The sequence below is a fragment of the Populus nigra genome, chromosome 15 (genome assembly GCF_951802175.1).
Source record: "Populus nigra chromosome 15, ddPopNigr1.1, whole genome shotgun sequence".
Lineage (NCBI taxonomy): Eukaryota > Viridiplantae > Streptophyta > Magnoliopsida > Malpighiales > Salicaceae > Populus > Populus nigra.
The window spans coordinates 8,467,401-8,493,923 of NC_084866.1; the positions used below are offsets into that span (position 1 = coordinate 8,467,401).

Below are 26,523 nucleotides of genomic sequence, written 5' to 3' on the forward strand. Positions count from 1 at the left end.
GAATAAGCAGGTTTTAATTATATTTTCTATTGGTAAATATTGTGATAAGGTGTTATATGACATTGTGTCAATACAAGTTATTCATTTGTTTCTTGGTAGACTATGACGGTATGATAAAATAACTATACATGATGGGTTGACAAATACATATTTCTTTGAGGTGGATGGAAGGCTTATAATTCTTGTACCTTTGTCACCTATGCAAATATATGATGAACAACTAAAATTGAAGACGGGGAAAATGGCTAAAAAAAAGAGCTTGTATATCAAGAAAACCTTCCTTGTTAACAAAGTTCTTTTAGGCTTTGATGATGATGCTATTTTTTAGCTTGGTTGATTTTTTTTCTTTAAGGGATGATTTTCATGTTATAAATTCGAGAATGAATCCTTTCAAAGAGAGAGAAAATGATACGAACCAAGTTTGATCCAAATTTTATCTTGAAATATTTATTGACCATTTTTGCAAAATTGAGTATATTTCTTAAACCATACGTTGTATCGAACTGTAATGTTATAAGGAAATACTAGATGCATGCAACTATATTTTGGTAAAATTTTAGATCAATCAGAGTTTGTAAATATAATAATTAAATTGGTCGAAGTTGCTATTACTATTTTGGTAGATTCGTCGACAAAGTATTATTTCTTGGTTATTTTGGCCCAATTAGTCCAGACTTGTAATGAGTTAATTTTGGATAGAAAATAAAGATTAAATAAGGTTTATTTAGAACTTTAAACTTGTTCAAAGCCTTTGGCTACAAAATTTTCTAATGTGGCTTGGATTCATTAAAGAATTAGAATCCATGTTTTACAAGAATTCCAAGTCCCACATGGACTTGATGTGACAACATCTAAGTGAATCCATTTTACAGTTCATGAAGTTTAGGTTTATTTTGATGATGAGTTATTTTTATATTTTTAATTTACAAACTTTATGATTTTTTATATTTGAGTATATAAACTTAACATTTTTTTTTCTATTTAAACATATATTTAGTGTATAAACCTTATAATTCTTTCTATTTAAGTGTACAAATTTTCAAGTTTTTTCTAATCAATTTTTTTTTGTTACATTCTTTTAAGTACATGTTGATATGTCTAACCACATTTGCATGAACATTCACTTTATTATCAATAAAATTACTTACACCTAAGAGGTTCATTGCATATGTGGTTGACTCGTTATTTTATTGATATATCAATTTAATGGTCACATCATGATGTATTTAATAGAATCTAATTGAAATAATTATTTAAATTCTTTTGAAAGTTCATACATTAAAATAGAAAAAATAAAAATTAATACATTCTACCTAAAATTTAAAAAGTTCACACATAAAAAATATCAAACTCCCTTGGATTTGGATTAACATTTTAGGCTTTCAATTCCTTTTTATCCATTTTCTTTTATTTTCTCACCTTTAAAATTTTTCATTGAGCTTTTGTTTTTTATTTCTTAAAACATGTAAGAGAAATATAAGATTTTCTTATTAAAAGGTTCAAGTTTAAAATTTAGATTTGAAAGTTACAAAACCTTCCTAAAAGTTTATAGAAACTAGAAAGATTTTGAAAGTTCAAAATTTTCAATCACCCAAAATATTAAATGAAAACTTGATTTTTTCTACACTAATTATATTTTATCATTGTATTTCAATCAGTGACTAAAAACCTATTTTTATTAAAAATTATAATTTTTCCATCAAATTAAAAAAAAACCCTAGCCACTATCCTCATCTTTCTATCTTCCATCCTCAATTTTATTTTAAATTGCTCGGAGAATTGATATGATTTCTCCTCTTAAAATTTTCTTGCATGGGGTTTAGTTATTATAAACAACCATTAAAATCCTACAACACCCTTTCTCCATACTATCCAAAACACTACTATAACCATATTCACCTTTACTGCCCAAAACACCATCATCGCCTCGATTTTGAAGAACAACCACAACAAGCTGCAACCTTTCCTTACCATCCCAACCTGAACTACTTTACTAACTACCCTACTAGCAAAATCCAATTTGCCCAAACAACAAACATTGACTAAGACCTAAGACAACACAAATAAGTAACTCATCATCAATCACAACTCCAACACAATATTCATCCCATATATGATTAACCCAAGCTGTCATATGAGGCCTTTACTTAAAAGTAAAAGGGCTTTAGCCTTAAGTAATCCATTATTTTCGTGGATGCTATCTTATAAACTCCTAGCATCAATGATCATCTTTACACTGGCCAATTTCAGCATAGATTCAAAATACAGCCAAATAAAGTCTTTCACCACTTACAATCAAATCTTCAGAAAAAAAAAGTATAAAAAAACCAAATCCAACTTGCAGAATTTAGAGAGAGAATGCATTGAATTTTTCACCTATTTTCTATTTGAAGAGAAAATACATTGAATTTGAAGGAGAAGCTAATGATGGTTGATATAAAGTCTTTGAAGCTGGAGGAGGATAAGAACTAGACTCTGCCATGTCTATATCAAACTCGAGAGCAAAGCTGATTAATTGTTCGATTATGATGCAAATGAGCAACAATTAAGCAAAGTTAATTATCATTTGCTTTTCTTAAATATTATATATAAGAATAATTTAGTTATTTTATTCAATTTAAAAAATTTAGTTAACATATGATGATGTAAAGTGTTAATTTTTGTAAGAAAATAGGCATTGTATATAAGTTTTTGTTTTTTTTTTTTTTGTAATTAACCCTAAGAAAATGACATAGTTGTACCCAAGTAGTACATGATTTTTCAAATGGGATCGAAATAATAATAATAAAAACCGACTTTCCTTGAAAGGGAAAATAGAAAAGAAACAAGAACAAAAAGGGTATACACAAAGAAATAAAAAAAATTTTGGTTGGAGAGGTGAGAAAGAGCGAGGCGCAGAGAGTGATAATAAATAGAAGACGGAGAGATAGAGGAAGTGGGTTAAGGTTATTATTTATATATTTAAGAAGACTTGTTGTTTTTTAGCTTTCAGGGAGGCAACGAACGGCTTCTGTTTCCTGCAGTCAGGTATGATTCCTTTTCTCGTTCATGTTAGTTTTTGCTTTCTTGATGCGCTTAGCAGTGTTGTTTCTTCAATGATTTGGAAAATAATCTGTCTCTATTTGCTTCTTCTTCTATTGAGATGTTGGGTTCTTTGATTGCACACCATCAGTTGCTTTAAAGGAAGATATATATGTGAGCCAGCCATTATAACAGGGTTAAGGAATTGTTTCGGCATAAACAATTGTTAGGAAACAGGATTCCTCTTTAAGCTAAACCTGCAATGTGTTAATTCCCACTAATCTCCATATCAAGTAATGCATAAATGGTTTGTTATTAATAATATTGTGCTTCTTAATGATTAAATTATAATCCACATCCTGAGGAGTAAATATTCATGGGTTTTTGTTTGTAGTGGATCATGTACGTTGTTTAGTTCTCCCTATAATGCATGGTCATTCTTTAAGATCTGATGTTCCATAGTTTGGCTGTCTATACTTGGTTTTTTCCCCCTTTCGATCGTTTTACAGATTTTGTTGTACCTTTTAGTCCAGCAGTCAAAGGAACCGAGTTGTGCTATGTGCTCTTCAGGATTCCTTTCTATAGGATTCTTGAGTAGATCTTGTCCTTGAACAGATGTAATATTGCATAACTGGACTTTATTTCCTTGTGAAGTAATTCCATATACACAGTGTATTAAGACATGAGGTCCTGCAGAATTTGATTCCTACAATTTGATGATAGAGATCAACTTAAGAAACGAAACCAAGTAGATGCGATTAGATATCCAATAATCTGTCTCGCAGCAGATGTGGCTATCCTATAATTTAAAAGGAGCATGAATGAAATGGTGTTGAGACTAGTACTGTTCTGTTTTGGGCCAGCATTTGATAGGGTGAAGGACTATGGGTATAGACTTTTAGCAACTTGACTTCATGACACTTGAAATGATGAAAGTCAAGAAGGGTTTTTAGATTGTAATTTAGGTTTTAATTACAGGTACTGTATTAATGAATTTGATAGCAGTTGAGTGGTTTGGTAGTTGGGCATGATATTCTCCCATCATGATACAACCACAAGTAGTTTTTGTTTTGTTCATAAATTAAATTATGTTCGTGATTCATTAGAGGAGAATGAGTTCCATGAAGATACTTGACAAAATATTATAACAATTACCATTATCTATATCAGGTTTAGCGTGTAGTTCTTTGTTATGTTGTTTGATCTTTTATGCCCCTAATCACATGCCTTCTGTTTTAAAAACAAAGTTGGGTTTAGATAAAAAGATTGGTTTTTGATGTTAGTGTATCATAATATCAAACCAAATTCATTCTGCAATACCATGTATGGTGTTGAACCAGTTTGAGGCAAGTCAGGTTTTTTGTTGAAAAAAAGAAGCTTTGATTGGCTATTCCTGTTGAGAACTTATTGCAAGCTCTCTATCTTATAAACTTTCTGCGAGAAATTCTATAGCATTCTAAAATTTAAACTAGCAAACAAGAGTGGGTTAAAGTAATGGATTGATAGTACATACCTGCAGGTGCAGCTACAGCTACAGGGAGGAGGAAGACAATGACAATAGATGATGATAGGTCAATTTATATAGGAGGACTCCCTTACAATGCCTCCGAGGATACTCTTCGCAGAGTCTTCAATCTCTATGGCTCCATTGTTGCTGTTAAGGTAATTAATTCATCCGTTCTTACTTCAAATTCTACAATAAATAAATAAAAAAAATAAAAATAGAAGTTAATTTCTCCTTTGCAACAAAAATTACAAGTGAAATAGATGGTTTAGAACTTTAGAGAGTTGAGTTCGTTGATAATGCTTTCCAGATTATTAATAACCATGGGACAAGTGGAAAATGCTATGGCTTTGTCACTTTCAGAAATCCTAGATCTGTAATTGATGCCATCAATGACATGAATGGCAAGGTAGAATCTCTCTCTCTGCAATTCTTCCTTTTTTTTGATGGATTTTCTTAGATTTTTTTAGCTTATGACACCGTGAGGATTGTTTATAGACTATTGATGGTCGAGTTGTAAGAGTAAATGGAGTAACGAGTAGAAGTGGAAAATCAAATTTCACTGGAGAAGATATCCGATCTCATGTAGAGAGGGGTAGGGAAAGAGGTCGTGAAAGGGACTATGATCATGACAGGCACCGACAATGGCACAATGACAGGTCTAGAGAGCGGGATCGCTCTTGGGGCTATGATGAAGACAGTGAAAGAGGATATGAGCATGCACGTCTTCATGATCGAGCAAGGGATGGTTTCTATGGTAGAGATCGTAGCCGAGAGAGAGAATTGGAGAATAATGAGCAAGAAAAAGAATGGAAGAGTGATAGGAATAAGGAAAGGAGTCATGATCTTGATGGGGATCGAGATTGGGAGATGGGTGGAACCAATGGCAATCCTACAATTGTTGACAAGGCCTCAGATCAGAGCTCAAGGAAACTGAATGGGTATATTGTCTTTGTTTATGTTGCCTATCTTTCATGTCATTCATTGGTGTTTTGGTATCTGAACATATTTCATACGACATACTTATGCAACAATTTGGTTTTGATGCATCTTAACTCTTAAATTGGTTACCTACATATATCTAGACATGCCACATTCCACCAAAATGAAAAGAAAAACTTTGGAAAGAGACATTGTGTATAGTGTGGTTAAAAGCTAGGGTTCTCAAGTCCTAAGGTTACAGACTTAGAATGTAGAGAAATTTAGAAAAAACTCTCTATTGTTTTATTAAAAGTCTTAATAATAACCTTCTTCTCAAAATAAACTAGATGTTTCTATTTATATTAGTCTTAAAATCTTTTATGAGAAAGGATTTCTAATTAAAAATAAAACTGTTTATAGAAAATGATTCATAACTAAAACTTACCTAATTAATAGAATCCATCTAGCAATAGAATTCCTAAATACTAATTAAAAACAAATAATTAAAATCCAAAATTAACTAGAAAAATAATTAAAATAACAACTTGAAGCTTCATATTAGATGCTTCCGGGTTTCTTCACGGACTTCTCTTCATGCTTGTTCTTGTCTATTTGGTTCATAAATATGGTTGTACCATGCTCCATGTCAGTAAGTTAACTCTATATTTGTGCTTGTTTACATATCCATTCATCTTATAAGGTTCTTGTTGTGTCTGATGTGGTGCTTGTAAAGGGAATAAAAATTGCAGCATGAAGCAAAAGTAAATTCTCAAGTAGATCAAGTTTATCGTCTTAATTCAATCCATCTTCCCTCCTGCCACATACACACAAATGAAGGAAAGAGGAAAACTTGCTACACCACACAGATAATCCAGAAGCAGATTTTTAAAAACAAATTTTATGGTTCTGCTTTAGGGATTTTCTCTTGGTCACTGAGTCAGGATATTCTTTTCCTTCAGAGAGTTTAAATGAGGTTTTTACATGCTAGACCATCACAATACTTAGCAAAGTTTTGTTGGATGGAACAGTCACAAAGGAATGGTACTTTTGTGATTTTGTTTTTGATGAAAGTACTTTGCAAATTTCTAAAATCTTGTCATTGAAGAAGAAATGTGGAAAGTGCAATAATAGCATGAGTTCTTGTGAGAGTGATACATGTAGGAATGTCAGTCAGCAATGGCAGTTAGTAGAATTTTAAGGCAAATATTGAGGCTGTTTCGATGGGGATTTCAATTTGTGCTTCATATGCCAACTAGGAGTTGTAAAGGTTGGTGTGGTAATGATGTCTCTCATGGACACAGATACTTGAAATTTGGTTTTTCTATGATCATAATATGCCCATGGTTGGTGAAAGTTCCATCTCATGGTCATGAACAAGTATTACCAGTCCTAAAAATTATAATTTGTTATCTGTTTTTGGATTGGTGCTTTCTTACAATTAATTTAATTCTAGTTCAAAATCAATAACTGAACCATTTCAAAAGTTCACTTCTGCTGAACATGTATTACATATCAATTGGTTGATAAGGTCTGCATTCTTTTGCCTGTTGGGGACATGATTCTGTAAAGAGAGTGTGCTATATTTATTCCACTGTCACAATGTTAATTGATTAGAATTATCTGAATAAAAATGTCCATTATGTTTTCCAGTTCCATATATAATGACCAGCATAAAAGGGAAATTTCATCATATTCAAGTGATGATTACCATGATGAGGTTAGCCTGGAACAATTTAATTTGTAAAACGAGTTACGCTCTTGTTTAGGGTTGAGTTTTTTGACTTTTCAGTCATTACTGATTTCGTCTTATTATCAGGTGAAGGAAAAATTTGAGAGATCAACTAAGACGCATGATGAACTTAAAAACAAGGTTTGCTTTCTCCTTTGAGTTTTAAATGAGAGACATTTGTGATTTTTCATTCGATTTTCCTATGTTTGTAAAGGCATGAGCCACACATCCAATTGCACAGCTGATTTTAATGGATGGATTTGACGTGATTCATGCTGTTTATTTGGAAATAAATATAAAGCATGAAATTAAAGACAAAATGCTCGCATTATCTCCCCGTACTGCATATATCAGTCAATGGTATCACCTTGTAAGTGGGAGTAAACAAAATTGAGGAAGTTGATTATGTAGCTTCTTATTTTTTATGGCCATCATATCTTATGTAGTACTATCAGTGTATTGCTCCGCTCCCTTCCCGATACACATAAAATGGATCCCATGGGAAATTATCATTGCGGGACCCACTTTATGTGAGTGAGAAAGCAATATGCCTTGAGTACATAATAATTTCTCTCCCATGCATTAAGTTTTCTTTAAGCAGTTATGTTTTGGCTTATCAGGTTTCTCATATGGAGGAGAGGTTGGAAAATAAACAGCAATTTGTTTCAGATTTACAGAAAAAAGCTCTGGTATTTCTTTAATTTCAAGGCAAGCATTTTTAGCTTAGACAGTGTTCCATTGTCTGCTTTTTTCCCTGACTTTTGATGATCAATGCAGATATTAGAGGGTGCTTTGCTGACTGCAAAGAAGCTCTCCTCGCAACGTAGGATGCAGTTGACCAAGGTAATTGCAACATTTACCCTATGGCTGGTTGAGTAGCACTTTTTGGGTCATTTCTTTTGTTTTAATGATTGTTTTCTCCTGCAGCTACAAAAATGTTTTCTGCAAGTGAAAGAATACACCAACAGACTTAAAAGCTGTGAACAGGAACTTAAGGTTACTTTCCATATTCTTATGCATAACTAACCAAGCAATTAGGACTTAGGATTATTCAGATTCTTTTTAGTTGGGTACCAAACATGGTATTAAACGTACTGTGTGCGCTTTTGATTGACATGGGAAATTCATGCAAATTGTTCTGCACCAGTTCCACAGTAATCTATTGTATGTCTTTGTAATTTTTAGGTTGTCTCTCATTTTATAGCTTATCTATTCCTGCGACTCTGTCATCATATTAATTTAATATGAGAGATTCATTTTGATAAATTTTCTGTGCATGAGTAAAGGGCACGTACACATTATTTTCTAGCTTTAAGAAGGGGCTTGCATATCATGCGTTGGTGTGTTATAAAAGGTTGATAAGATGCTTTATTCTCATTTTAGTTGTAGCATTTATAGACCAAGCAATATATTCCTGCCAATCCAAATGCCTTTTCGACTACTTTTACGAGCATTGAGATGTGTAGTTTGATACACCATCCTCAATGTCCTTTAGTCTGATATAGGCTTTTTAGGTCTACTAACAATCAGTAAATTTAAGTGATCTGGTTTTCACATTAAAAATTATTAATGCAATAAAATATCTCTGTTTTTGCTTATTTGTGTCTTAGCTATTGCTTGTTTATTACAAAAAATGCTAAAAGAGCTCAGTTTTTTAATGTGCACACACTTATATTTTGCTGGATTCGTACAATAAAATTACCATTTTGCCCTTGAAGAACAAACTTAATTAACTTGGTCTTAGGGAGAGGGAAGTTTTTTTGACCCATTAGTCATTACAAAATTGAACAAGGTTAATCAATCTTTTTACATTTTTGTTGCATAATGTAAGAACCCTTAAAGACAAAAACATCTAACATAGGTTAAGGGGCATTTTGGACTTTTCAATTTTTTTCCACAGTGCAATGACTTAAATGCCTCTTAAAATTAAACTCTTGGTTTTGGATGCAGGGGTACTTTTGTAATTTCATTTTACTTTTTTTGTAATTCTCATGTAGGGTCAAGGGTGATTGGGTCTTTTGATATATATACAATATAATTAAAATAAAAAATAGGCTTGCTCGTGTTGGGAACACGCTAGCAAGTGGGTGCTGCCAGTACCTTTCAAGTGGCACGTGCGGTGCTGTGAAAATTTCCAACACAGCTTTCTGAGGCGGTGTTCGATGCGTCTCGACGCCCCTGTCACTGTGGTTGGGTGAGTTCCATCAGATGAGCGGCGGTTGAGTGCTAGCGGCATGTTTTTTCTTCCTTCCCTCTTTTCTTTTCCTTCTCGAAAAACATGTCGAACATTGCAAAAAACATAGAAGTCTGGTTACTTGTTTATTGAATCAAATTAGGTCTTTATTCTTTTGATTGCAATGCATTTAGTCTTGAATAATTTGTTGAATTAATTTTTTTTTCAACTTCATCTTTGACTTTTTATTTTTATATCAAGTTTGATCTTCATTGTTTGGATTGTTATTTATATTTTTTCTTAACATTTTCTTGATTGAAATTGTTTTTTAATTTCATCTCTCATGATTTGATTTGATTTATTTGTGTCAAATTTGGTCATCTTTATTTTCAAATCATAATTTTTTTTCCTTTTTGATCCTTTTTTTTTGTTTAATTTGTTTTTTCAATTTTATCTCTAATTATTTTGATTAGTTGAGAATTTAACATTGAATTTTTTTTTGGGTTTGTCTTTTATGCTACAATCTGGCCTCATAATTTGTGTCACAATTTTTTAAGATTAGATCGGGTTAACTTTATTCTTTTTTAGGTTTTTTAAGTTTCATCCCTCAATATTGAGTTTGTTAGAAATTAATATTTGTTATTTTTTAAACTTTATTTTTTATAGAGTTATCCCGATATCATGTCCTGGGTCATTGATTTAACAGGTTTAACAAAGTTTACTCGAGCCTTTTATTTTCATTGCTTTTTTTTTTTCAATTTCACCTTTTGATATTATGTTGGTTTGAGAATTGTTATTTAACTTGTTTTTTACAGCGGTTTCTTAATTCCACGACTACGTTATAGATTTGGTGTGCTGATTTAGACAGACTCGGGTCAATTTCATTTTTTTTTAATTTTTTTCTTTTTGATTTCCTCATTTAACATGTTATTTACTGGAAATTGAGATTCATATTTTTTTTTCCATGTAATTTTCTAGTTCTCATTTAATTTACTTTGTTAACAGATAAGATCATTGTGATATTTTAAGAATATTGTAAAATATATTTTCATAATATTAGCAAGCATTAATCTTTTGTATTGAATCATTGTTGAATTTTTTTTATCACTTCGATGCTGATATCTTCTCTAATTATATTATTAAATTAGCCATTAGCCAAGTTTATTAAATTCATTTGAGTAAATGACCACAAACCTTTTTTTCTTTTTCTTTTTAAGAATGTTTACATCATCTTGATCTTTTTTTACTTTGAAACAAAAATAGGGTGTTATGTGTGGATAGTGTGGCCACCTATCTAATTCAAATATAGACAATGTTGACTGTTTTATGTGGTAACAGACACTGTTTTCATGCAAATTGTGTATTCATTTAAAGTACAACCATTGTCACTTCGGACAGCATTATTGAGATGAGGAGCATGAGATAATTTATACTCGCAACTGTTTACTTGCAATGACTCCGTGGAGATTGCTTATAAAATTTACAACGTTTCTACTTCATTGTATGAAATCTGTTTTCGCAAAATAGCTGGATGGTTCTCTATACAATTGATTTCATGGCTGGAGTTCATAGATGAATTTGTGGTTGCATTTTGTAAAACTGAATTGCTTCTGTTCTGTCCATGTGAATTGGAAAACTCAAATAATAGAACATAACACAGAGGTAACCACGTAAGACCATGCATTTTGTAAAACTGCAATGTACCCAACATCATATAAGATGATTCTTGCAGTATTTTGCAAAGAATGAAAATAGAAAATGGAAAGCTCTTGGAAATTTTACCTCGTTATCATTACTGTGTACACTCTCAAGTTTTGGGCTGTACTAAGCTTAGATCCATGTTCCCGAAGAAGATTGAGGGGGGCAATTTCGTGTGATAATGGTGGTGGTGCAGAAAATATCAAGTAATAAATGTATTTGTTTGTTTACTTTGTTTTTCACCAGGTTTTTTTTTGTGCAGTCTCTCGTTGACTCAGCAATGATAGAGAGTGAAATGGGCGATGATACTGCCACAAGGGATGGAATCATAACTATTGTATAAGGCATGACCTTACAGAGAAGTGACCAGTCCTATAAACTTCGTGCAATGGATGGTATTGACACAGCTTCGCCTTGTGAGATTAGTTTCCATGTACCTTTGTGATGATGGCCCTATGCCTTTTGTTATGCTCATGTATATATATATATATATATATGCAGATGTTAAGATGCACCTTCCATCTAGTTTTATGATGTGGACGCTATCAATTTATCATCAAACTTTGTTTTACTTCTACAAATCGTCTGAAGTGTAATCAAAAGGTTTATTTCCGTTCCTTGGCTTTCATAGAATTCATTCATTCGCAGTTTCCACCAACAGTTGGGTTCATATTCGAAGACATGCTTGCTCTATGTGCCTATTGCAGGGAGATCTTGCTTGCTAGGTTCTACAAGATTGATTAGGCAGGGTCTTTTGTGCTCCCATGGAGGGAAAAAGATGTCTTTGGTTGCCCTTTTCAGGCGTTTGGCAGAGTAGATTCATGCTGAAATCTATGGTATCCTAAATTTTAAGAAATGAAACATGCTTGGAACTCTTTTTAGCCTCTGCTAAAAAAAGGAATGAACCCTAAAGCAAGTTCCTTTAGACTAACCACCACATTTTCCAAGACGACACCAAAGTCTAGGAAGGTGAATATCTTGCGCCCTGCATTTTGTTTGCTTTAACAAAAGCCATAACACATGGTGCGGTTTCTAGAGCCTCTCGAAGATCAAGGCTGGAAAGAAACCAGGCAATCACTTTCGGTGACTCTTTCGTCAATCCTTGCTTAATATATATGGCAACGCCAGCTTGATCGAAGGAGCCTGCGGGTGACCACTGAGTCGGCCACCGGCACTCCTGGTAACAAGGGCAGTCTACAAGTAATAAATAAATAAAGCTAAAAGGCTAGAAGTAGAGGGAAATGACAACAGTGGTCGAGGAACAGAGGTGACAACATGAGGTGGAAAGTCTTATAAAATGGGCAGGCTCTCCAGTTTGGTAGGGTTGTGTTTCACCACCTTTTTTTTTGTTTTTTCTATATATAAAAAAAAAGGAGCAGTGAGTGAATAAACCTTTACAAGAGTTTTGAAAAACTAATTCAATTTATTTTCATATTTTAGAATCAATCTTTAATTTGTTCTGATAAATTTAATTACTTATTACGTTTTTGAATAAAAAATCATTCTTCTTTCATTAGACTTTTTTAATCTAAATTAATATTTAGCATATTTTTATCAATTTATATAATAATACTTGACAAAAAAAGAAAGAAGAATGATACGAAATAAAAGGATAGATTGGCAGCATTTGGATTTACAGGGATAAATTGAAGATCAAGTCTAATATAAAATGATGAGCATCTCTAATTCCTTAAAAGCTCAACCAATCTTTTACGAGAATGTGAGTACAAAAATTTGGAAAGCCGTGTTGTTGTTAGCTTTTATATATATATATATATATATATATATATATATATATATATATATATATATATATATATATATATATATATATAGCAAGTCTCCAGATTAATTACAATGATTATGAAACAAAATAATAAAAAATAAAAAATAAAAAACACCATGTCATGATGAGGTGTTAGCGTATCCTTATGGAAAATCAATAATTACGAGTAGGCTAAATCAATGCTAAATTTGACCATCCACGATATATGTTGAACATTTTTATAAAACAAATGGGAAAAAAGCCTTATCGTGGACTTGGATGATAACAATATAGTTTTAGCATCATCATGAGTTGACTATTACTTGCTAGGAAATTATAATGCAAGAATGAAAGAAAACATCTACATGTTTACATGAGAAATAAACACTCATGCAAACTAAATAAAAAAAAATATAGTTTTTCACTGCAAAACAAAGAAAGAAAAGTTAAAATTGTTCACTAGCAATGAAATCGATCAAGTTAGGAAAAGTCTAAATCTACTAGTAAAGATAGGAAGCGATCAAAAAAAGAAAGCTAGGAGTCATGATCGATTAGGAGAGTTAGAAGACGTGATTAACCAGAAAAAAAACCTAACCATAGAGTTTAGAGAGTTTATTTGATTGACTAGAAGATCAAGTCTTATTTAAAATACAATTCCTCAACAAATTAAACTAGTGAGTGGTAGATGTTAATTATGGTTTATAAACTACCATAAAGGAGACACATAGTTAAGAATTCAAATTGCATTAGAATTCATTATGTAAACTCCTTATATGTTGTAAACAATTTGTGAAATTATAGTTCATGTGGAACTTAATCTTTATAACACTATAAAAGACTCCATTTATTAAAAATAATGATCAGTTCTATATACACAAATTTTTTCTTAGTAATTTACCTTTCTCTTTGCAATTTATCATTTTTTATTGCTTTTCCTTTCCTTGTTTTTATTTACAACTTTTATCTTTACATATATATTGCTTTCTTATGTTTTTTTTAATTAGTTTATTCATATTTTCTTTCTTTCTAATTTGTTAAAGTTAAGAAGAGTTTTCTACCTTCTATTTGATTTACAAGGTTGTTATTTGTCTCCGTTTATGATTAAATTTCTAATTTTATTTTCTCCTTATTAGAATGGATAAATGAGAAACAAATAATATAATTAATCCAAAAAATCTAACAGATCAATAAATTAGTGAGTGGTGAGACCTTATAATTATCTTAAATAATTACATTACCAAATGCTAGAAAAAGGCATGACTTATTTGTAAATACAATAACAAATTAGTCATCATATCACCTAAAAAACAATTTGGTAAAATCATTATTGTTATGAGTGATAAACAATCATTGCAAGCAACTAATAAAGGCCAATTACATAGCTATGAAGAATCTAAAAACTGATCACCAATAGAAGAAACAATTAAACAACCTTAATTAGACATACCATGTGATGGTTCCTCATCATCTAACCCTCCTCAATAGCTTAGAGTTGCACATGGACAAAGTTAAAGTGCTCCTATATAGCCCATACTTTTTTCACAATTCTAACATAACGTATAACATGGATAACAACTAGGATTCTCAAGCCATAAAGTTACAACCATAACAATATAGAGAAATTACATAAAATCTATGATATTTTATAAAAGTATGAATAATTTGAGTCTTTCAAAAAATAAACTAAACATCCATGTTTATAATAGTTCTAAACCTAAAATCTTTTATAGAAAAATGATTCCTATTTAAAACTTACCTAACTAATAGAATCCATCTAGAATTAAGGTTTCTAAATAAAAAAACACTAATTAAACTAAAAGTCCAAATCAAAGCAGGAAAAAGAACTCAAATATAACAAGGTAAATAAAGATAATTCCACACAATAACTTCCATTCTTTATTTAAAGGTCTTCTTAATATCCGATTATTATGAAATTTTAAAGTTCAATACGAAATATGGCCTTCAGAATCTATTATCAAAATCTAAGCTTAATCCAATGATGAGTTCAAAAGTTATACTCATTTTGTCAAACTACATCTTGGACTCTTCTCAAACTTCTCAAAACCTAAAAAATCTTAACAATTGAAAATAAAAACAATAAACATTATTATGCCAAGAATAATATAGAAAGTGCCTCATGTCATTCCCCTCTACCTTTAAAAAACTAGCCTTAGAGTTAATTGTCAGAAATTAAACTTGACCACTACAATGAAATAGATACTTTGAATATAACGTGGTTATTAGCCTATTCATAAAGTATCATGTCTTTGACCTGTGAAATTAAAATTCTAATTTATGATGTGTGCATGATAAAACAAAACCCATATCTAATATTATACTTTTCACTAATAAGAAGTCCATTTATAGTTTCTGCACACATTCTTTTATTTCAAACTTGACCTCTATCATCAGTGACTCCTATTATTTTGACCTTTGTATGTAAAGGAATTCCAAGATAATTTTCTACAATATCTCCATAAGATTTGTTATAAATCATTGTGTCCTCCATGTCCTAGTTTGTAAGATTTTTAGAATCACTATAAAATTCTAATTTAGGTGCTTTCTTGATTTCTTCTTCACCATTAGTATATTAAACATTGACAAAGTAGAGTAATATTTATAATAATGTTATTGTTGTCACTATTATGATGTTGAAATTGTTTACTTTAAAGAGATAACATCTCCTCTATATTTTTCTTCCATGCAATTTGAGAAGGTTGAACACAAAGAAAATAATAATAATCTACCAAATATAAATCTCCTCGTAATCATTCTTTATAAAATTCAAAATTAATAATTGTCCCGAAGCTTCTTATTATGGAATTAAAGGCTTACCAATATGAGTTTTAAATCCTAGAACTTCAAACTACCATTCTCTAACACTATAAGAAAGTTTGTGTGCAACAAGTTCTACTTTTTAATAATAAGAAATCTTGTTGAAATTGTAGTAAGCTTCTAACTCTGTCAATCAATTAATAAATCTTTTATTTGAAAAAGTTTCATCATAGAAATGAATCTCATCAAATTTAGGAATAGGTTTAAGGTTCGGCTTGCCTCGACATAAGTCTTTAGGCAAGTTTCTCTTCCTTTCATGATCTTGTTGCACCTCTTACAAGTTAAAGGACTCATTATATGTTAGTAGACAATGCTGCCATGATCAGGGACATTCCTTCCACAATTTGATCCAATCGATCCATTTTCTTAGCTAACACCTCCATTTATGCATTGCAAAATGGGTTGCTACTATCTTTATTTATTAAAGAGGTCAATATGCTATAATACCAACTAACACGATGTATAACATAGATAACAACTAGGGTTCTCAATCTCTAAAGTTACAACCTTAAAACTGTAAAGGAATTAGAGAAAATCTTTGATATTTTATAAGAGTCTACATAGTCTTAATCTTTCTAAAAATAAATTAAACATCCCTATTTATATTAGTTCTAGACCTAAAATTCTTTATAGAAAAATGATTTTGATTTAAAACTTACATAATTAATAAAATCCATATAGCATTAGGATTTTTAAATAGAAAAAAATCCAAATAAAACAAGGAAAATAAACACAATTCTGCACAATAAGTTTCATATTTTATTTGAAGGTCTTTCTAATTCCCAATCATCGCAAAATTTCAATATTTAATAGGAAATAAGACCTTTAAAATTTTCTATCAAAATTTCAAATCAATACAACAATCAAATTAACCAAACCACATTTTAGACTATTCTTAAACTTATTGAAACCTACAAAATCTTAACAATTAAGAAAATAATAAAATAAACATTATTATGCCAAAAATAATATAAAAAATGCCCCATGTCACAATCATAATGTTATTGTCTTCACCAACTTCTAGAGGACATAATGGTGTTTTTACATCTTTAGCACAAGCTCATGCATATCATTTTTTTATAAGGATTGATGGTGTAGTTAGGTGATAACAATCACCATGAACAAAATTTAGGCCCCATTTGTTTCATGAAAGTGGTTTCCAGAAAACCACTTTCTAAACTTTTTAGTATTTGTTTACCATTAGAAAGGTGGTCAATAAAAAACACTTTACAGTTAAAGAAACATTTAACTTGGTTTCCAAGAAAGTGTTTTGGTTTTATTTTGGGCGGAAAACACTTTCTAAAAATTGTGAAACATTAAAAAATATCTTGTTATTTGTTAATTATATCAAGTTTGGTTATCAATTTTTTGATTGCTATATATTTTGTTTTGATTTTTTTTTCAATTTTATCCCTTAAAATTTGATTTAATTTGATTTTTATACCAACTTTGGTCCTCATTCTTTTGATTGTTATTTGTTTTTCTTTTATCCTTTTCCTAATTGAAATTTCTCATCTATCAGATTTGGTTTCCATTCTTTTGATTGTTATTTATTTTATTTTAAATAATTTATGAAATTGATTTTATTTTCAATTCAGTGATTTTTTAATTTTTTATTTGTCAGATATAATCTTCATTCTTTTAATAAACTTGGAAAAAAGAAGAAGTTATTTTCCAGCTCATTTTCCATTACTTAGCCAAACATTAAAAAGTGTTTTTTAACTCATTTTTCATCACACTACCAAGCATTGAAAAATAATTCACTTTGCAGGAATTCACTTTCTATAAAAACCACTTTCCAAAATAAAACTACTTTCCGGTAAACAAACAGGGTCTTAATCAACTAGTAATGACTCCTTAAAAAGGATCATCCTTTTATTAATAAATGAAATTTTCTAATGTTGATTTAAGATCCATTCATTGGGATATGAAAAGCTCAATGAACCTGACTTATCGAAATAACAATGTGGTAGTCAATGGGATCATACAGGCCATGGTTGATTAGCTTAATCAAATTCAAAATGAGAATGAGCTTAGACAAAATTGATCTCTCACACAAATACCTAGAAAGCAAGTACCATGATATCTTTCAATAATAATAAAAAATGCTTAAATAAGGATTTATGGGAGCTTCCAACCATATCCTATATATCACATGTTTGTAATGCAAATATAATTATAAAACCTAGCCATATTGGAGCATTATCACACATAAAGTGCCATTTATTCAACTAACAACCCATGTGTCATATAAATAAAAATAATAGTTGTTCACTATTAAATAAGAAAATAAAGGCTAAAATTGATTGTCAATAGTGAAATAAACCAAGTTGAAAAAGAACCCAAATCCACTAAAAAGGATAGAAAACGATCAATCAAAAGAGTTAGAAGTTATGATCAATTAGAAGATATAAAAGATGTAATTGACCATGAAAAGACAATTGATCACAAAGATAAGGGTTTGCGTGATTAACTAGATGACCAAGTCTTATTCAGAACAAGACTAAATTAACAAGAAGTACAAATTATTTAGGGTTTATATGAATGCTAAGAAGGAGATACACACATTTAAGAATTTAGATTATATTAGAATTCATTATATAAATTGTTTATCTATTGTAAATAGTTAATAGGTTTAGGAATTATAGTCCTTGTAGGATTTAATCTCCATAACAATATAACAAGGCCATTAATTTATTAGAAACAATGACAAACCCCTATGTACATAATCTCTTTCTATACCTTTCTATATGCAACTTATTCTTTATTTTTTTGCATTCATTTTTCCTTGCTTTTATTTATAGCTTTTATCTGTACTTTTTTATTGCTTTTTTTTTTCTAGATTTTTTTATTCATATTTTCTTTCTAATCCATAAAAGTTTTGTAAAGTTACTTACATTCCTTTTGATTTGTGAAGCTATTATCTACTTTCATTTAGGATTCAATTTATAATTATAGTTTCTATTCAGAAAAGAAATGAAGAATAGAAAAGATAATTGATCCAAAATTATCTAATTGGTCAACATTATGATATAAGTTATTCATTAAATAAATGTTATATTTTAAATAATCAACACTTAAGGTCAATTTTAAGATAAATAAAAAGAAAATAATTCTTTAGTTCTCCAGAGATAATGAAGGATGCTTGTCATAAAGTTGTTGAGTTAGAAATGTAAGAGATGACATTTTCTTCTTAAAGAATAACCCTTTCAATAGAATTCCATTGATTTAAATCTGACTCTCAATTTTCCTATATAGATAACAATGTTAGGTAATTTTTTTTCTCTAAGAATTGAAGCCAAATCTTTTAATGACTTCTCTAGTGGTTAGTCTAGTGGTTCACATTTTAGTAGTTTTATAGACATTTCCATCATTTTTGTAATAAAAGTCTTATATCAGTTAACTATCCAAATCACGATAAGAGTCAATTCATTAAATAAATGTTATATTTTAGACAATCAACATGTAGGGTCAATTTTAAGATAAATATAAATAAAATACTTCTTTTTAATTCTCTAGAGATAATGGAGGATGCTTGTCATAAAGCTGTTGAGTTATAAATGTAAAATATGACATTTTCTTCTCAAATAATGACCCAATCAATATAATTCCATCGATCTAAATCCTTCTCCTAATCTATCTATATAAATAACAATGCCAAGTAAATTTTTTTTCTTTCTAAAACTTTAATAATTTCTCTAGTGGGTAGCCAGTGATTCACATGTTAGTAATTTTCTAGACTTTGCCAACATTATTGTATTAAAGGTCTTATAACAACTAACTATCCAAAGAGGAACTTAGTTTTAGAGCATGATTTTGATGATAGTGATATTAATAAATGTGAGAACTAAGTAAGCTAATGTGAATCCCATAGATATAAAAATCTAGAAACGTATAGTTAAATATACTATTCTCAAGAAAACTAAGATTAGGTTTGGAGTTGAGCTTGATACCATGATAACTTGTACTAAGGTACCAAGATTATAAGTAACCAAACCCCCATCCAATGCTTATAAAGAGATGTGATCAAAAAGTATAGAAGATGTCATAAAGCTTGATTAATTCTTTAATAAATCAGAGTAATTTAATAAAGAGCCAAAAAGTATGAGCAAAATCACTTTCACATAATAATAATTGCTAAAATCAAGGTCTATAAAAAAAACCTGAATATGAGCTAAACAACTCTATTTATAATAGGTAAAAAATCCTAAACAATGTTGATGAAATAATAAAAGAGTTATAAATAAAATAGCAAAAAGAATCCTAAATCAACTAAGAAACTAATACAATTCCTGCACAATAGCTTCTAGGTCTTATCACAAGACCTTTCTGATATTCGATTGCTCCGAAATTTTAACCTAATATATAAAAGACCTCTAGAAGTGTGTGGTAAATTTAAGCCCGATTCAACAATAAGATAAAAAATCATGCTTGTTTGAATGAGATTATGCATTAAGAAAAATAAATCTCTAATTGCTGAAATTAATTAGCCCATTAAGTAGATAGATCATGCCCCTCTTGTGCATGAATTAATAGATCAGGCCCCTCTCAACATCAACTTAGATCTTATTTATTGAGAAAATCTCTCTCTTCATATATATGCACCCAAATCCAATCACTTGGTTAAAAATAATCCTCTTTCACCTTTTATGAATGCATATTGCTCTTTTTTTTGTATTTGTCACTTCACATTCTCATGGAGAGTCTTTACTACATTTGCTTTTCTATTGACATTAAGACTAACTCTTTCATTAATAGGTAAAGGAAAAAAACTCAAAGGAGTCAAGGGATTAAAACCATAGACAATTTCAAAAGGAGAATAATCAGTAGTAAAATGTACACTCCTATTATAAACAAATTCGATAAATGACATAAAATCTTTCTAATTTTTTAAATTATTTTGAATGATAGTTCTTAACAATATAGTAAAGTTCTATTAACTATTTCAGTTTGACTATCTGTTTGTGGATGACAAGTAATAGAAAATAACAATTTTTTTTTCTAATTCCCCCCAAAAAACCTTCCAAAATTAGCTATGAAATTTAATATCATGCCAGTCACAATGCTTCTAGGTACCCAACTATCTCAATTAAAGCTATGAGTAAAGTACTAAAATCCTTAACAAATCTCTATAAGAACTAGTCAAACCATGAAAACTTCTTACCTTAGTGATTGACTTAGGTATAGACTATTCTTGGATAACCCTAACCTTTTTCTCATCCATCTCAATACCATTTAAACTAATAACATATCCAAGAAATACAATATTTTCCATGTAAAAATCACACATTTTCAGAATAGAAAATATATTTTTTCTCAAAACAACCAAATGGTCCTTAAATGTTAAACATTTAGTATACTTTATATATATATTCTACTAAAATGTCCTTATATATATATATATATATATTCTACTAACTTGATTTTCAGCATGTTAAACATTTGGAAACGGAAAACCCCTACCTAAAGAATATTGATTCACGAACGAGAAGTATAAGGATGACGCCACGAAGCCAGTTGTTCTTTGATAAGTCGTTTTCAGTTCTTTAGAGAACTAATGTAGAGAGATTATCCCACCAACACACAACAAGTGTGGTAAACAAGAAGTTTTATTAATTTAAATTGTCTAACTTACATGTCTGGTTATGCCTTTATTTATACTAACTCTAGACTTAAATAAAGTCTAATGGACCCCTCTTAGGTGGACTTATATAAGGTTCCCTTATAATTGACTCAAATAAGTAATAATAACCTAAAGACTAAGAAGAAAATAAAGGCTATAGAAATAGTTTTTCCTTTAAAATGAAGGTTATAGAAGCAGTCAAACCAAGATCCAAAAAAAATACTAGCAAGCCTTGCAAACACAGAGAAATAATACTGATGCAACCATATTATTCAATAGTTTCACCCACATTTAACTAGTGTTTTGCCTATGTTTTATATATAAAATGCCTTGATATTCTTTGTTTTATGTTTTGAAGGCACTTTTGGATGAAAGATGCAAAAAGGAGTAAATTGGAGATAATTGGCAGATTTGACCTTCAGTCGATGTTTTGTGCAGAGCGTGAGCTCTAGAGGTTGAAATGAAGTGATTCCAGTGGAATTAAAAAGGTAACATCCATACCTTTCTGGACATCTAAGGCAAGAAAATAAAATAAGGAAGAGCATGGAAATCGCAGCCTTCAAAGTCAAATCTCGCAATCTGCCAGTGTTGACCTTTGGCCATTCCAACTTGAATATCTGGAGCTACAGAAGTCCAATTGATGCAAACTCAATTTTTTTGGATTCATGACTCAAAGTTATATAAACGCTCAAAATTTCAGCCAAAAACGATGTCATATGAGGGAGATATGATTTTTCAAAGATGACATCTGAATTCTGCCAGCAAACAGGTTTCGTGAAGAAACGAGTCCAAATGACATTCCGAAGCATTTAAACTGATATCCAAGTTTTTATTTCAGCAATTTAGCTCCTCTAAATCAAAGCTTGAAGATTTCATGCAAGGCTATTTCTCCTTTTTAGGAAAATAGTTATTGAAGTACTTAAATGTAAACAATCTACTTAATGGAGGACTATTTTGTAAAATAGAGACCTAGGGTTTCCTAGGATATAAAAAGAATGAGAGAAGAGAAGGGGAGCAGCCAGCCAAGGAGAGAAAAACGCCCCCTTCCTCTAAGAAACCCTAAATTATGCATTCTTTCTTCTTTTTGATTAGTTGTTCAACAAACATGCAAGGCTAAACACTTTTTCTTGGTTGCAAGGACACGGAAACCTTCGGATTTCAAGAACTGTGAGATTTATTTTACCTTTTCTTTTCAGTTTATATGATGAATATGTTTGTTCTCCTATGCTTATTTTTCCTATGATTGTTTATTTTAATTGCTAGAGCGGACTCTAAGTTATTATTGTAGACAATCTATTGTTAAGTTTGATATCAAAACCGGAGTTATGGTATATGAACTTGTGAAGCAACTGAGTTTAATAATTGTGGCGGATCTACGTTATTAATCTTAGGGAGAACATTCAATCAAATCAAACATAGACTGCGGACAGTTATGTTTTCTTGATTAATCAACTTATCTAGTTCTTAAGGCTGCCATTGAATTAAATTACTAGTGCGGACACTGTGGTTGTTTGATGGTTAGGGCTAGTTATACGGCGGATCCGTTAACTAACCAATGTTAAGAAGAGATAAATATTCAGAATATAAATTGATGTTTCGTTTCCATGATCAGTTCTGATTTCTGTAGGTGGATGTGTGCTTGTGACCAAGGTTTGTTCTCTTGATAATTTTCTGATTTTATTAAATTTAGTTTGATAGTTTTCTGTTTTCTTTTGCTTTAGCCTAGATAACGTCCAAACCCCCCCAAATTACATATCATCTAGCATAAAAATCTAACTTGAATCTTCCTCGTGGGATCGACCCCTTGCTTGCTCTATACTATCTTGTGTGTTGTGTTTGAAGCTAGGGTAATTAATTTGTGCGACCGCGACATCGCAACAAATTTTGGCGCCGTTGCCGGGGAAGTAATTTTAGTTGATTCTTGTGCTATTATTTTTATTTGCTGTGATTGTTATTTCTTTTTCTGAAAAAAAAAAAAACAGAATTTTTGTTTGCTGCGGTACTGTTCATTACGGCAGCGGTACTGTTCAAAACAGATTTTTTGGTGGAATTAGGTATCGGCCATTTGTTTCCTGAAGGGAAACGACGTTCTAAACAGGACTAGTGGAAAACCACTAGCCCCACCCTATCGAGGCCAAATTCCGCTGTTTTTTAGGGTTTTTAGGCAGTTTTTGTTTTCTACCGTAGGATTTTCGTACAATTTGCATTGTTTTCGATCTCTTGTGTGGTTGGTTTATTTTGAATTTTCTTGATGATTTATGCCAGTAACCCGTTCTACTAATCAAATTCAAGTGCATTTGGATCTCGAAATAGAAAAAACTTTACGCAGGTTACGAAAGGAAGCTCGCCTTAACACCATGGCTGTTGCACGACAACAAACACTCAAGGAGCTTGCTGCTCCTAACGTGGAAAATCAGCCATTGTGCATAAACATCGACAATAATGTAAACTTTGAGCTCAAATCTGGTTTTATACATTTGCTACCAACTTTCAATGGTCTTGCAGGAGAAGATCCTCATACTCATCTCAAGGAATTCCATATGGTTTGCGTTGGCATGAAACCGAATGGAGTTGATGAAGAACAGGTTAAGTTGAAAGCTTTCCCTTTCTCTTTAAAAGGGGCAGCAAAGGTATGGCTTTTCTCCATTCTCCCAGGTTCAATTGGAACGTGGAATGGCATGAAGAAGATCTTCCTTGAGAAGTATTTCCCAGCATCTCGAGTTGCCAACATAAGGAAAGAAATATGTGGGATTCGACAATCTCATGGAGAGACACTTTCCGAGTATTGGGAAAGATTTGAGCAACTGTGCATTCAATGCCCTCATCATCAAATACCCGATCAGCTGCTCATTCAATATTTCTATGAAGGATTGATGCCTACTGACCGTAGTATCATTGATGCTGCAAGTGGAGGGGCATTGGTAGATAAGACACCCGAGGCTGCACGCCAATTGATCTCAAACATGGCAGCCAACTCGAAACAGTTTGGCACTCGTGGAGACTTTGCAAATAAACGAGTAAATGAGATAAGTATTTCTAACCTTGAGAATAAAGTTAATGATCTTACTTCTCTTGTGCGTTCTTTGGCTTGTGGCAATGTACAGCAGGTGAAAGTTTGTAGCATATGCTCCTTACAAGGACATGCTTCAGATATGTGCCCAACAATGCAAGAAGATTACATTGAACAAGCTAATGCAGTTGATGGAGCATTCAATGGACAACCTCAGCGTAAGTATGATCCTTTTTCCCACACGTACAATCCTGGATGGAGAGATCATCCCAACCTACGGTATGGGAACCAGCCTCAACAAGGCAATCAAGGCCGACAATTCCATCCCCATGGATTTCAGCCCCAACAGAATTATCAAGCAAGACAACCCCCTCCATACACAAACTCCAATGTTATGGGGTCGTCATCCAGTGATGATCTTCGTGAGATGATGAAAACTTTGGCTTCTAACACTGTGACCTTGCAACAAAATGTCATGTCTTTTCAACAGGAAACAAGGTCAAGTATTCACAACTTGGAGAAGCAAATGGGGCAAGTAGCTTCAAGTGTGGGGAAATTGGAAGCACAAATGAATGGAAAATTGCCCTCCCAAGCATTGAATCCAAAAGAGAATGTTAGTGCGATCATGCTGCGAAGTGGGAAAGAACTTGAAGAGAAAAGGTCGAAACAAATTGAGATGGAGGAAGAAGAAGAGATAGAAACTGAATTGAGTACAAAAAAGAAACATCCTTCTCCTTCACAAATTGAAACCACGACCAACACTCTAAAGGTAAGTCCTCAATCAATGACTTCCAGTTTTAAAACAATTCCACCCTTTCCTGTGAGTTCTTCTAGGTCAAAGAAAGAGGACAAAGAAAAAGAGATTTTAGAGGTTTTCAAGAAAGTAGAACTCAACATTCCTTTGCTTGATGCTATCAAGCAAATTCCCAAGTATGCAAAATTCTTGAAGGAGTTGTGTACTACTAAGAGAGCTTTCAAACTGAAAGGTCATGAAACGGTAAGTATGGGTGAAGTTGTATCTGCCGTTGTTTAAAAGAATCTGCCTTTGAAACAAAAAGACCCGGGTGCGTTTATTATCCCATGTGTTATTGGTAATGCTAGTTTTAAAAGAGCTTTATGCGATTTAGGTGCATCCATTAGTGTTATGCCCAAACATGTTTATGATTCTCTTAGTCTTGAGCCTTTGAATAAAACTAGCATTGTAATACAACTTGCGGATCATAGTTTTGTTTACCCACTTGGTGTGATAGAAGATGTCCTAGTCAAGATTGATAGTTTGGTTATTCCATGTGATTTTTATATTCTTGATATGGAACATGATTCTTGTGATTCATCAACCAACACTCCTATATTGTTTGGGAGACCATTCTTGAAAACTGCCAACACAAAGATTGATTGTGGTAAGGATACCTTGTCTATGAAGGTAGGAGATGAAAAAATTGAATTCAATTTTCATGATGCAATGACATATCCTTATAGCAATGTTTATTCTATCACATGTTATGACCAAATTGATAAGTGTGTGCAGCAAGTTTTTGATTTTGATTGTGAGGATGGATTAAGCGTAGCTTTGAGCTATGGCTATGATTTTACCAAGATAGAAGAGATGGACAAGTATATATGTGTTCCCCAAAACATGCATGAATCAGCATTGGCTTTGCAAGTTTTCCAAACTGTTCCCCATGATGCAGGAGTCATTCACCCCATCATAGACAATGAATGGGTGGCGCCTATCCTTTTGGTGCCCAAAAAGATTGGAATTACATTGGAAGAAATACGAAATGATGCTTATGAGAATGCTAGGATTTACAAAGAAAAGACTAAGAATCTTCATGACCGAATGCTTACAAGAAAGGAGTTTCATGTTGGAGACAAAGTCCTTCTTTATCATTCGCGTTTGAAACTTTTTCCTGGAAAATTGCGCTCTTGTTGGATTGGACCCTTTGTTGTTTCTAATGTTTTTTCTTATGGTGCAGTTGAAATTACAAGTTTAGAAACCAACAAAGTACTCAAGGTCAATGGGCATCGCTTGAAACCTTTCTATGAAGGTTGGACGACAGAACTCACCGCTTCTGCGGAGTTAGCTGAACCAATCTATGAAGAATAAGCATGCAACATGTCGAGCCAATGACATAAAACAAAAGCGCTTACTGGGAGGCAACCCAGCACACAAAAAAAAAACAGATTTGCTTTCTTTTTCCCTTGTTTTTATTTTTTGCATTTTACTTTATTTTTGTCATTCTC

General features: G+C 31.6%; 1 protein-coding gene across 4 annotated transcripts; it reads left to right on the forward strand.

Annotated features, from left to right (window-relative positions):
* The first annotated feature begins 2,803 nt into the window (after window positions 1–2,803).
* Window positions 2,804–11,663, forward strand: LOC133673667 (zinc finger CCCH domain-containing protein 25). 4 transcript variants are annotated; one of them, XM_062094512.1, is made up of 10 exons: window positions 2,804–3,027; window positions 4,541–4,683; window positions 4,836–4,934; window positions 5,024–5,466; window positions 7,097–7,163; window positions 7,263–7,316; window positions 7,796–7,864; window positions 7,953–8,018; window positions 8,103–8,171; window positions 9,173–10,857. In XM_062094512.1, exons 2-10 carry the CDS (start codon window positions 4,573–4,575, stop codon window positions 9,182–9,184), a joined length of 990 nt encoding a protein of 329 aa, XP_061950496.1. In that variant the 5' UTR covers window positions 2,804–3,027; window positions 4,541–4,572; the 3' UTR covers window positions 9,185–10,857. The 4 variants fall into 4 exon arrangements, with proteins under 4 accessions (XP_061950496.1, XP_061950497.1, XP_061950495.1 ...); XM_062094511.1 differs by lacking the exon at window positions 9,173–10,857 and adding an exon at window positions 11,309–11,663 and having other exon boundaries at window positions 2,805–3,027; window positions 4,528–4,683; XM_062094510.1 differs by lacking the exon at window positions 9,173–10,857 and adding an exon at window positions 11,309–11,663 and having other exon boundaries at window positions 2,805–3,027.
* The last annotated feature ends 14,860 nt before the right edge of the window (window positions 11,664–26,523 follow it).

Coding starts and splice junctions, on each gene's coding strand:
- LOC133673667 (XM_062094511.1), top strand. CDS start 4,573: ATGACAATAGATGATGATAGGTCAATTTATATAGGAGGACTCCCTTAC. Junction 5,467..7,096: donor AGCTCAAGGAAACTGAATGG/GTATATTGTCTT, acceptor TATGTTTTCCAG/TTCCATATATAATGACCAGC. Junction 8,172..11,308: donor GCTGTGAACAGGAACTTAAG/GTTACTTTCCAT, acceptor TTTTTTGTGCAG/TCTCTCGTTGACTCAGCAAT.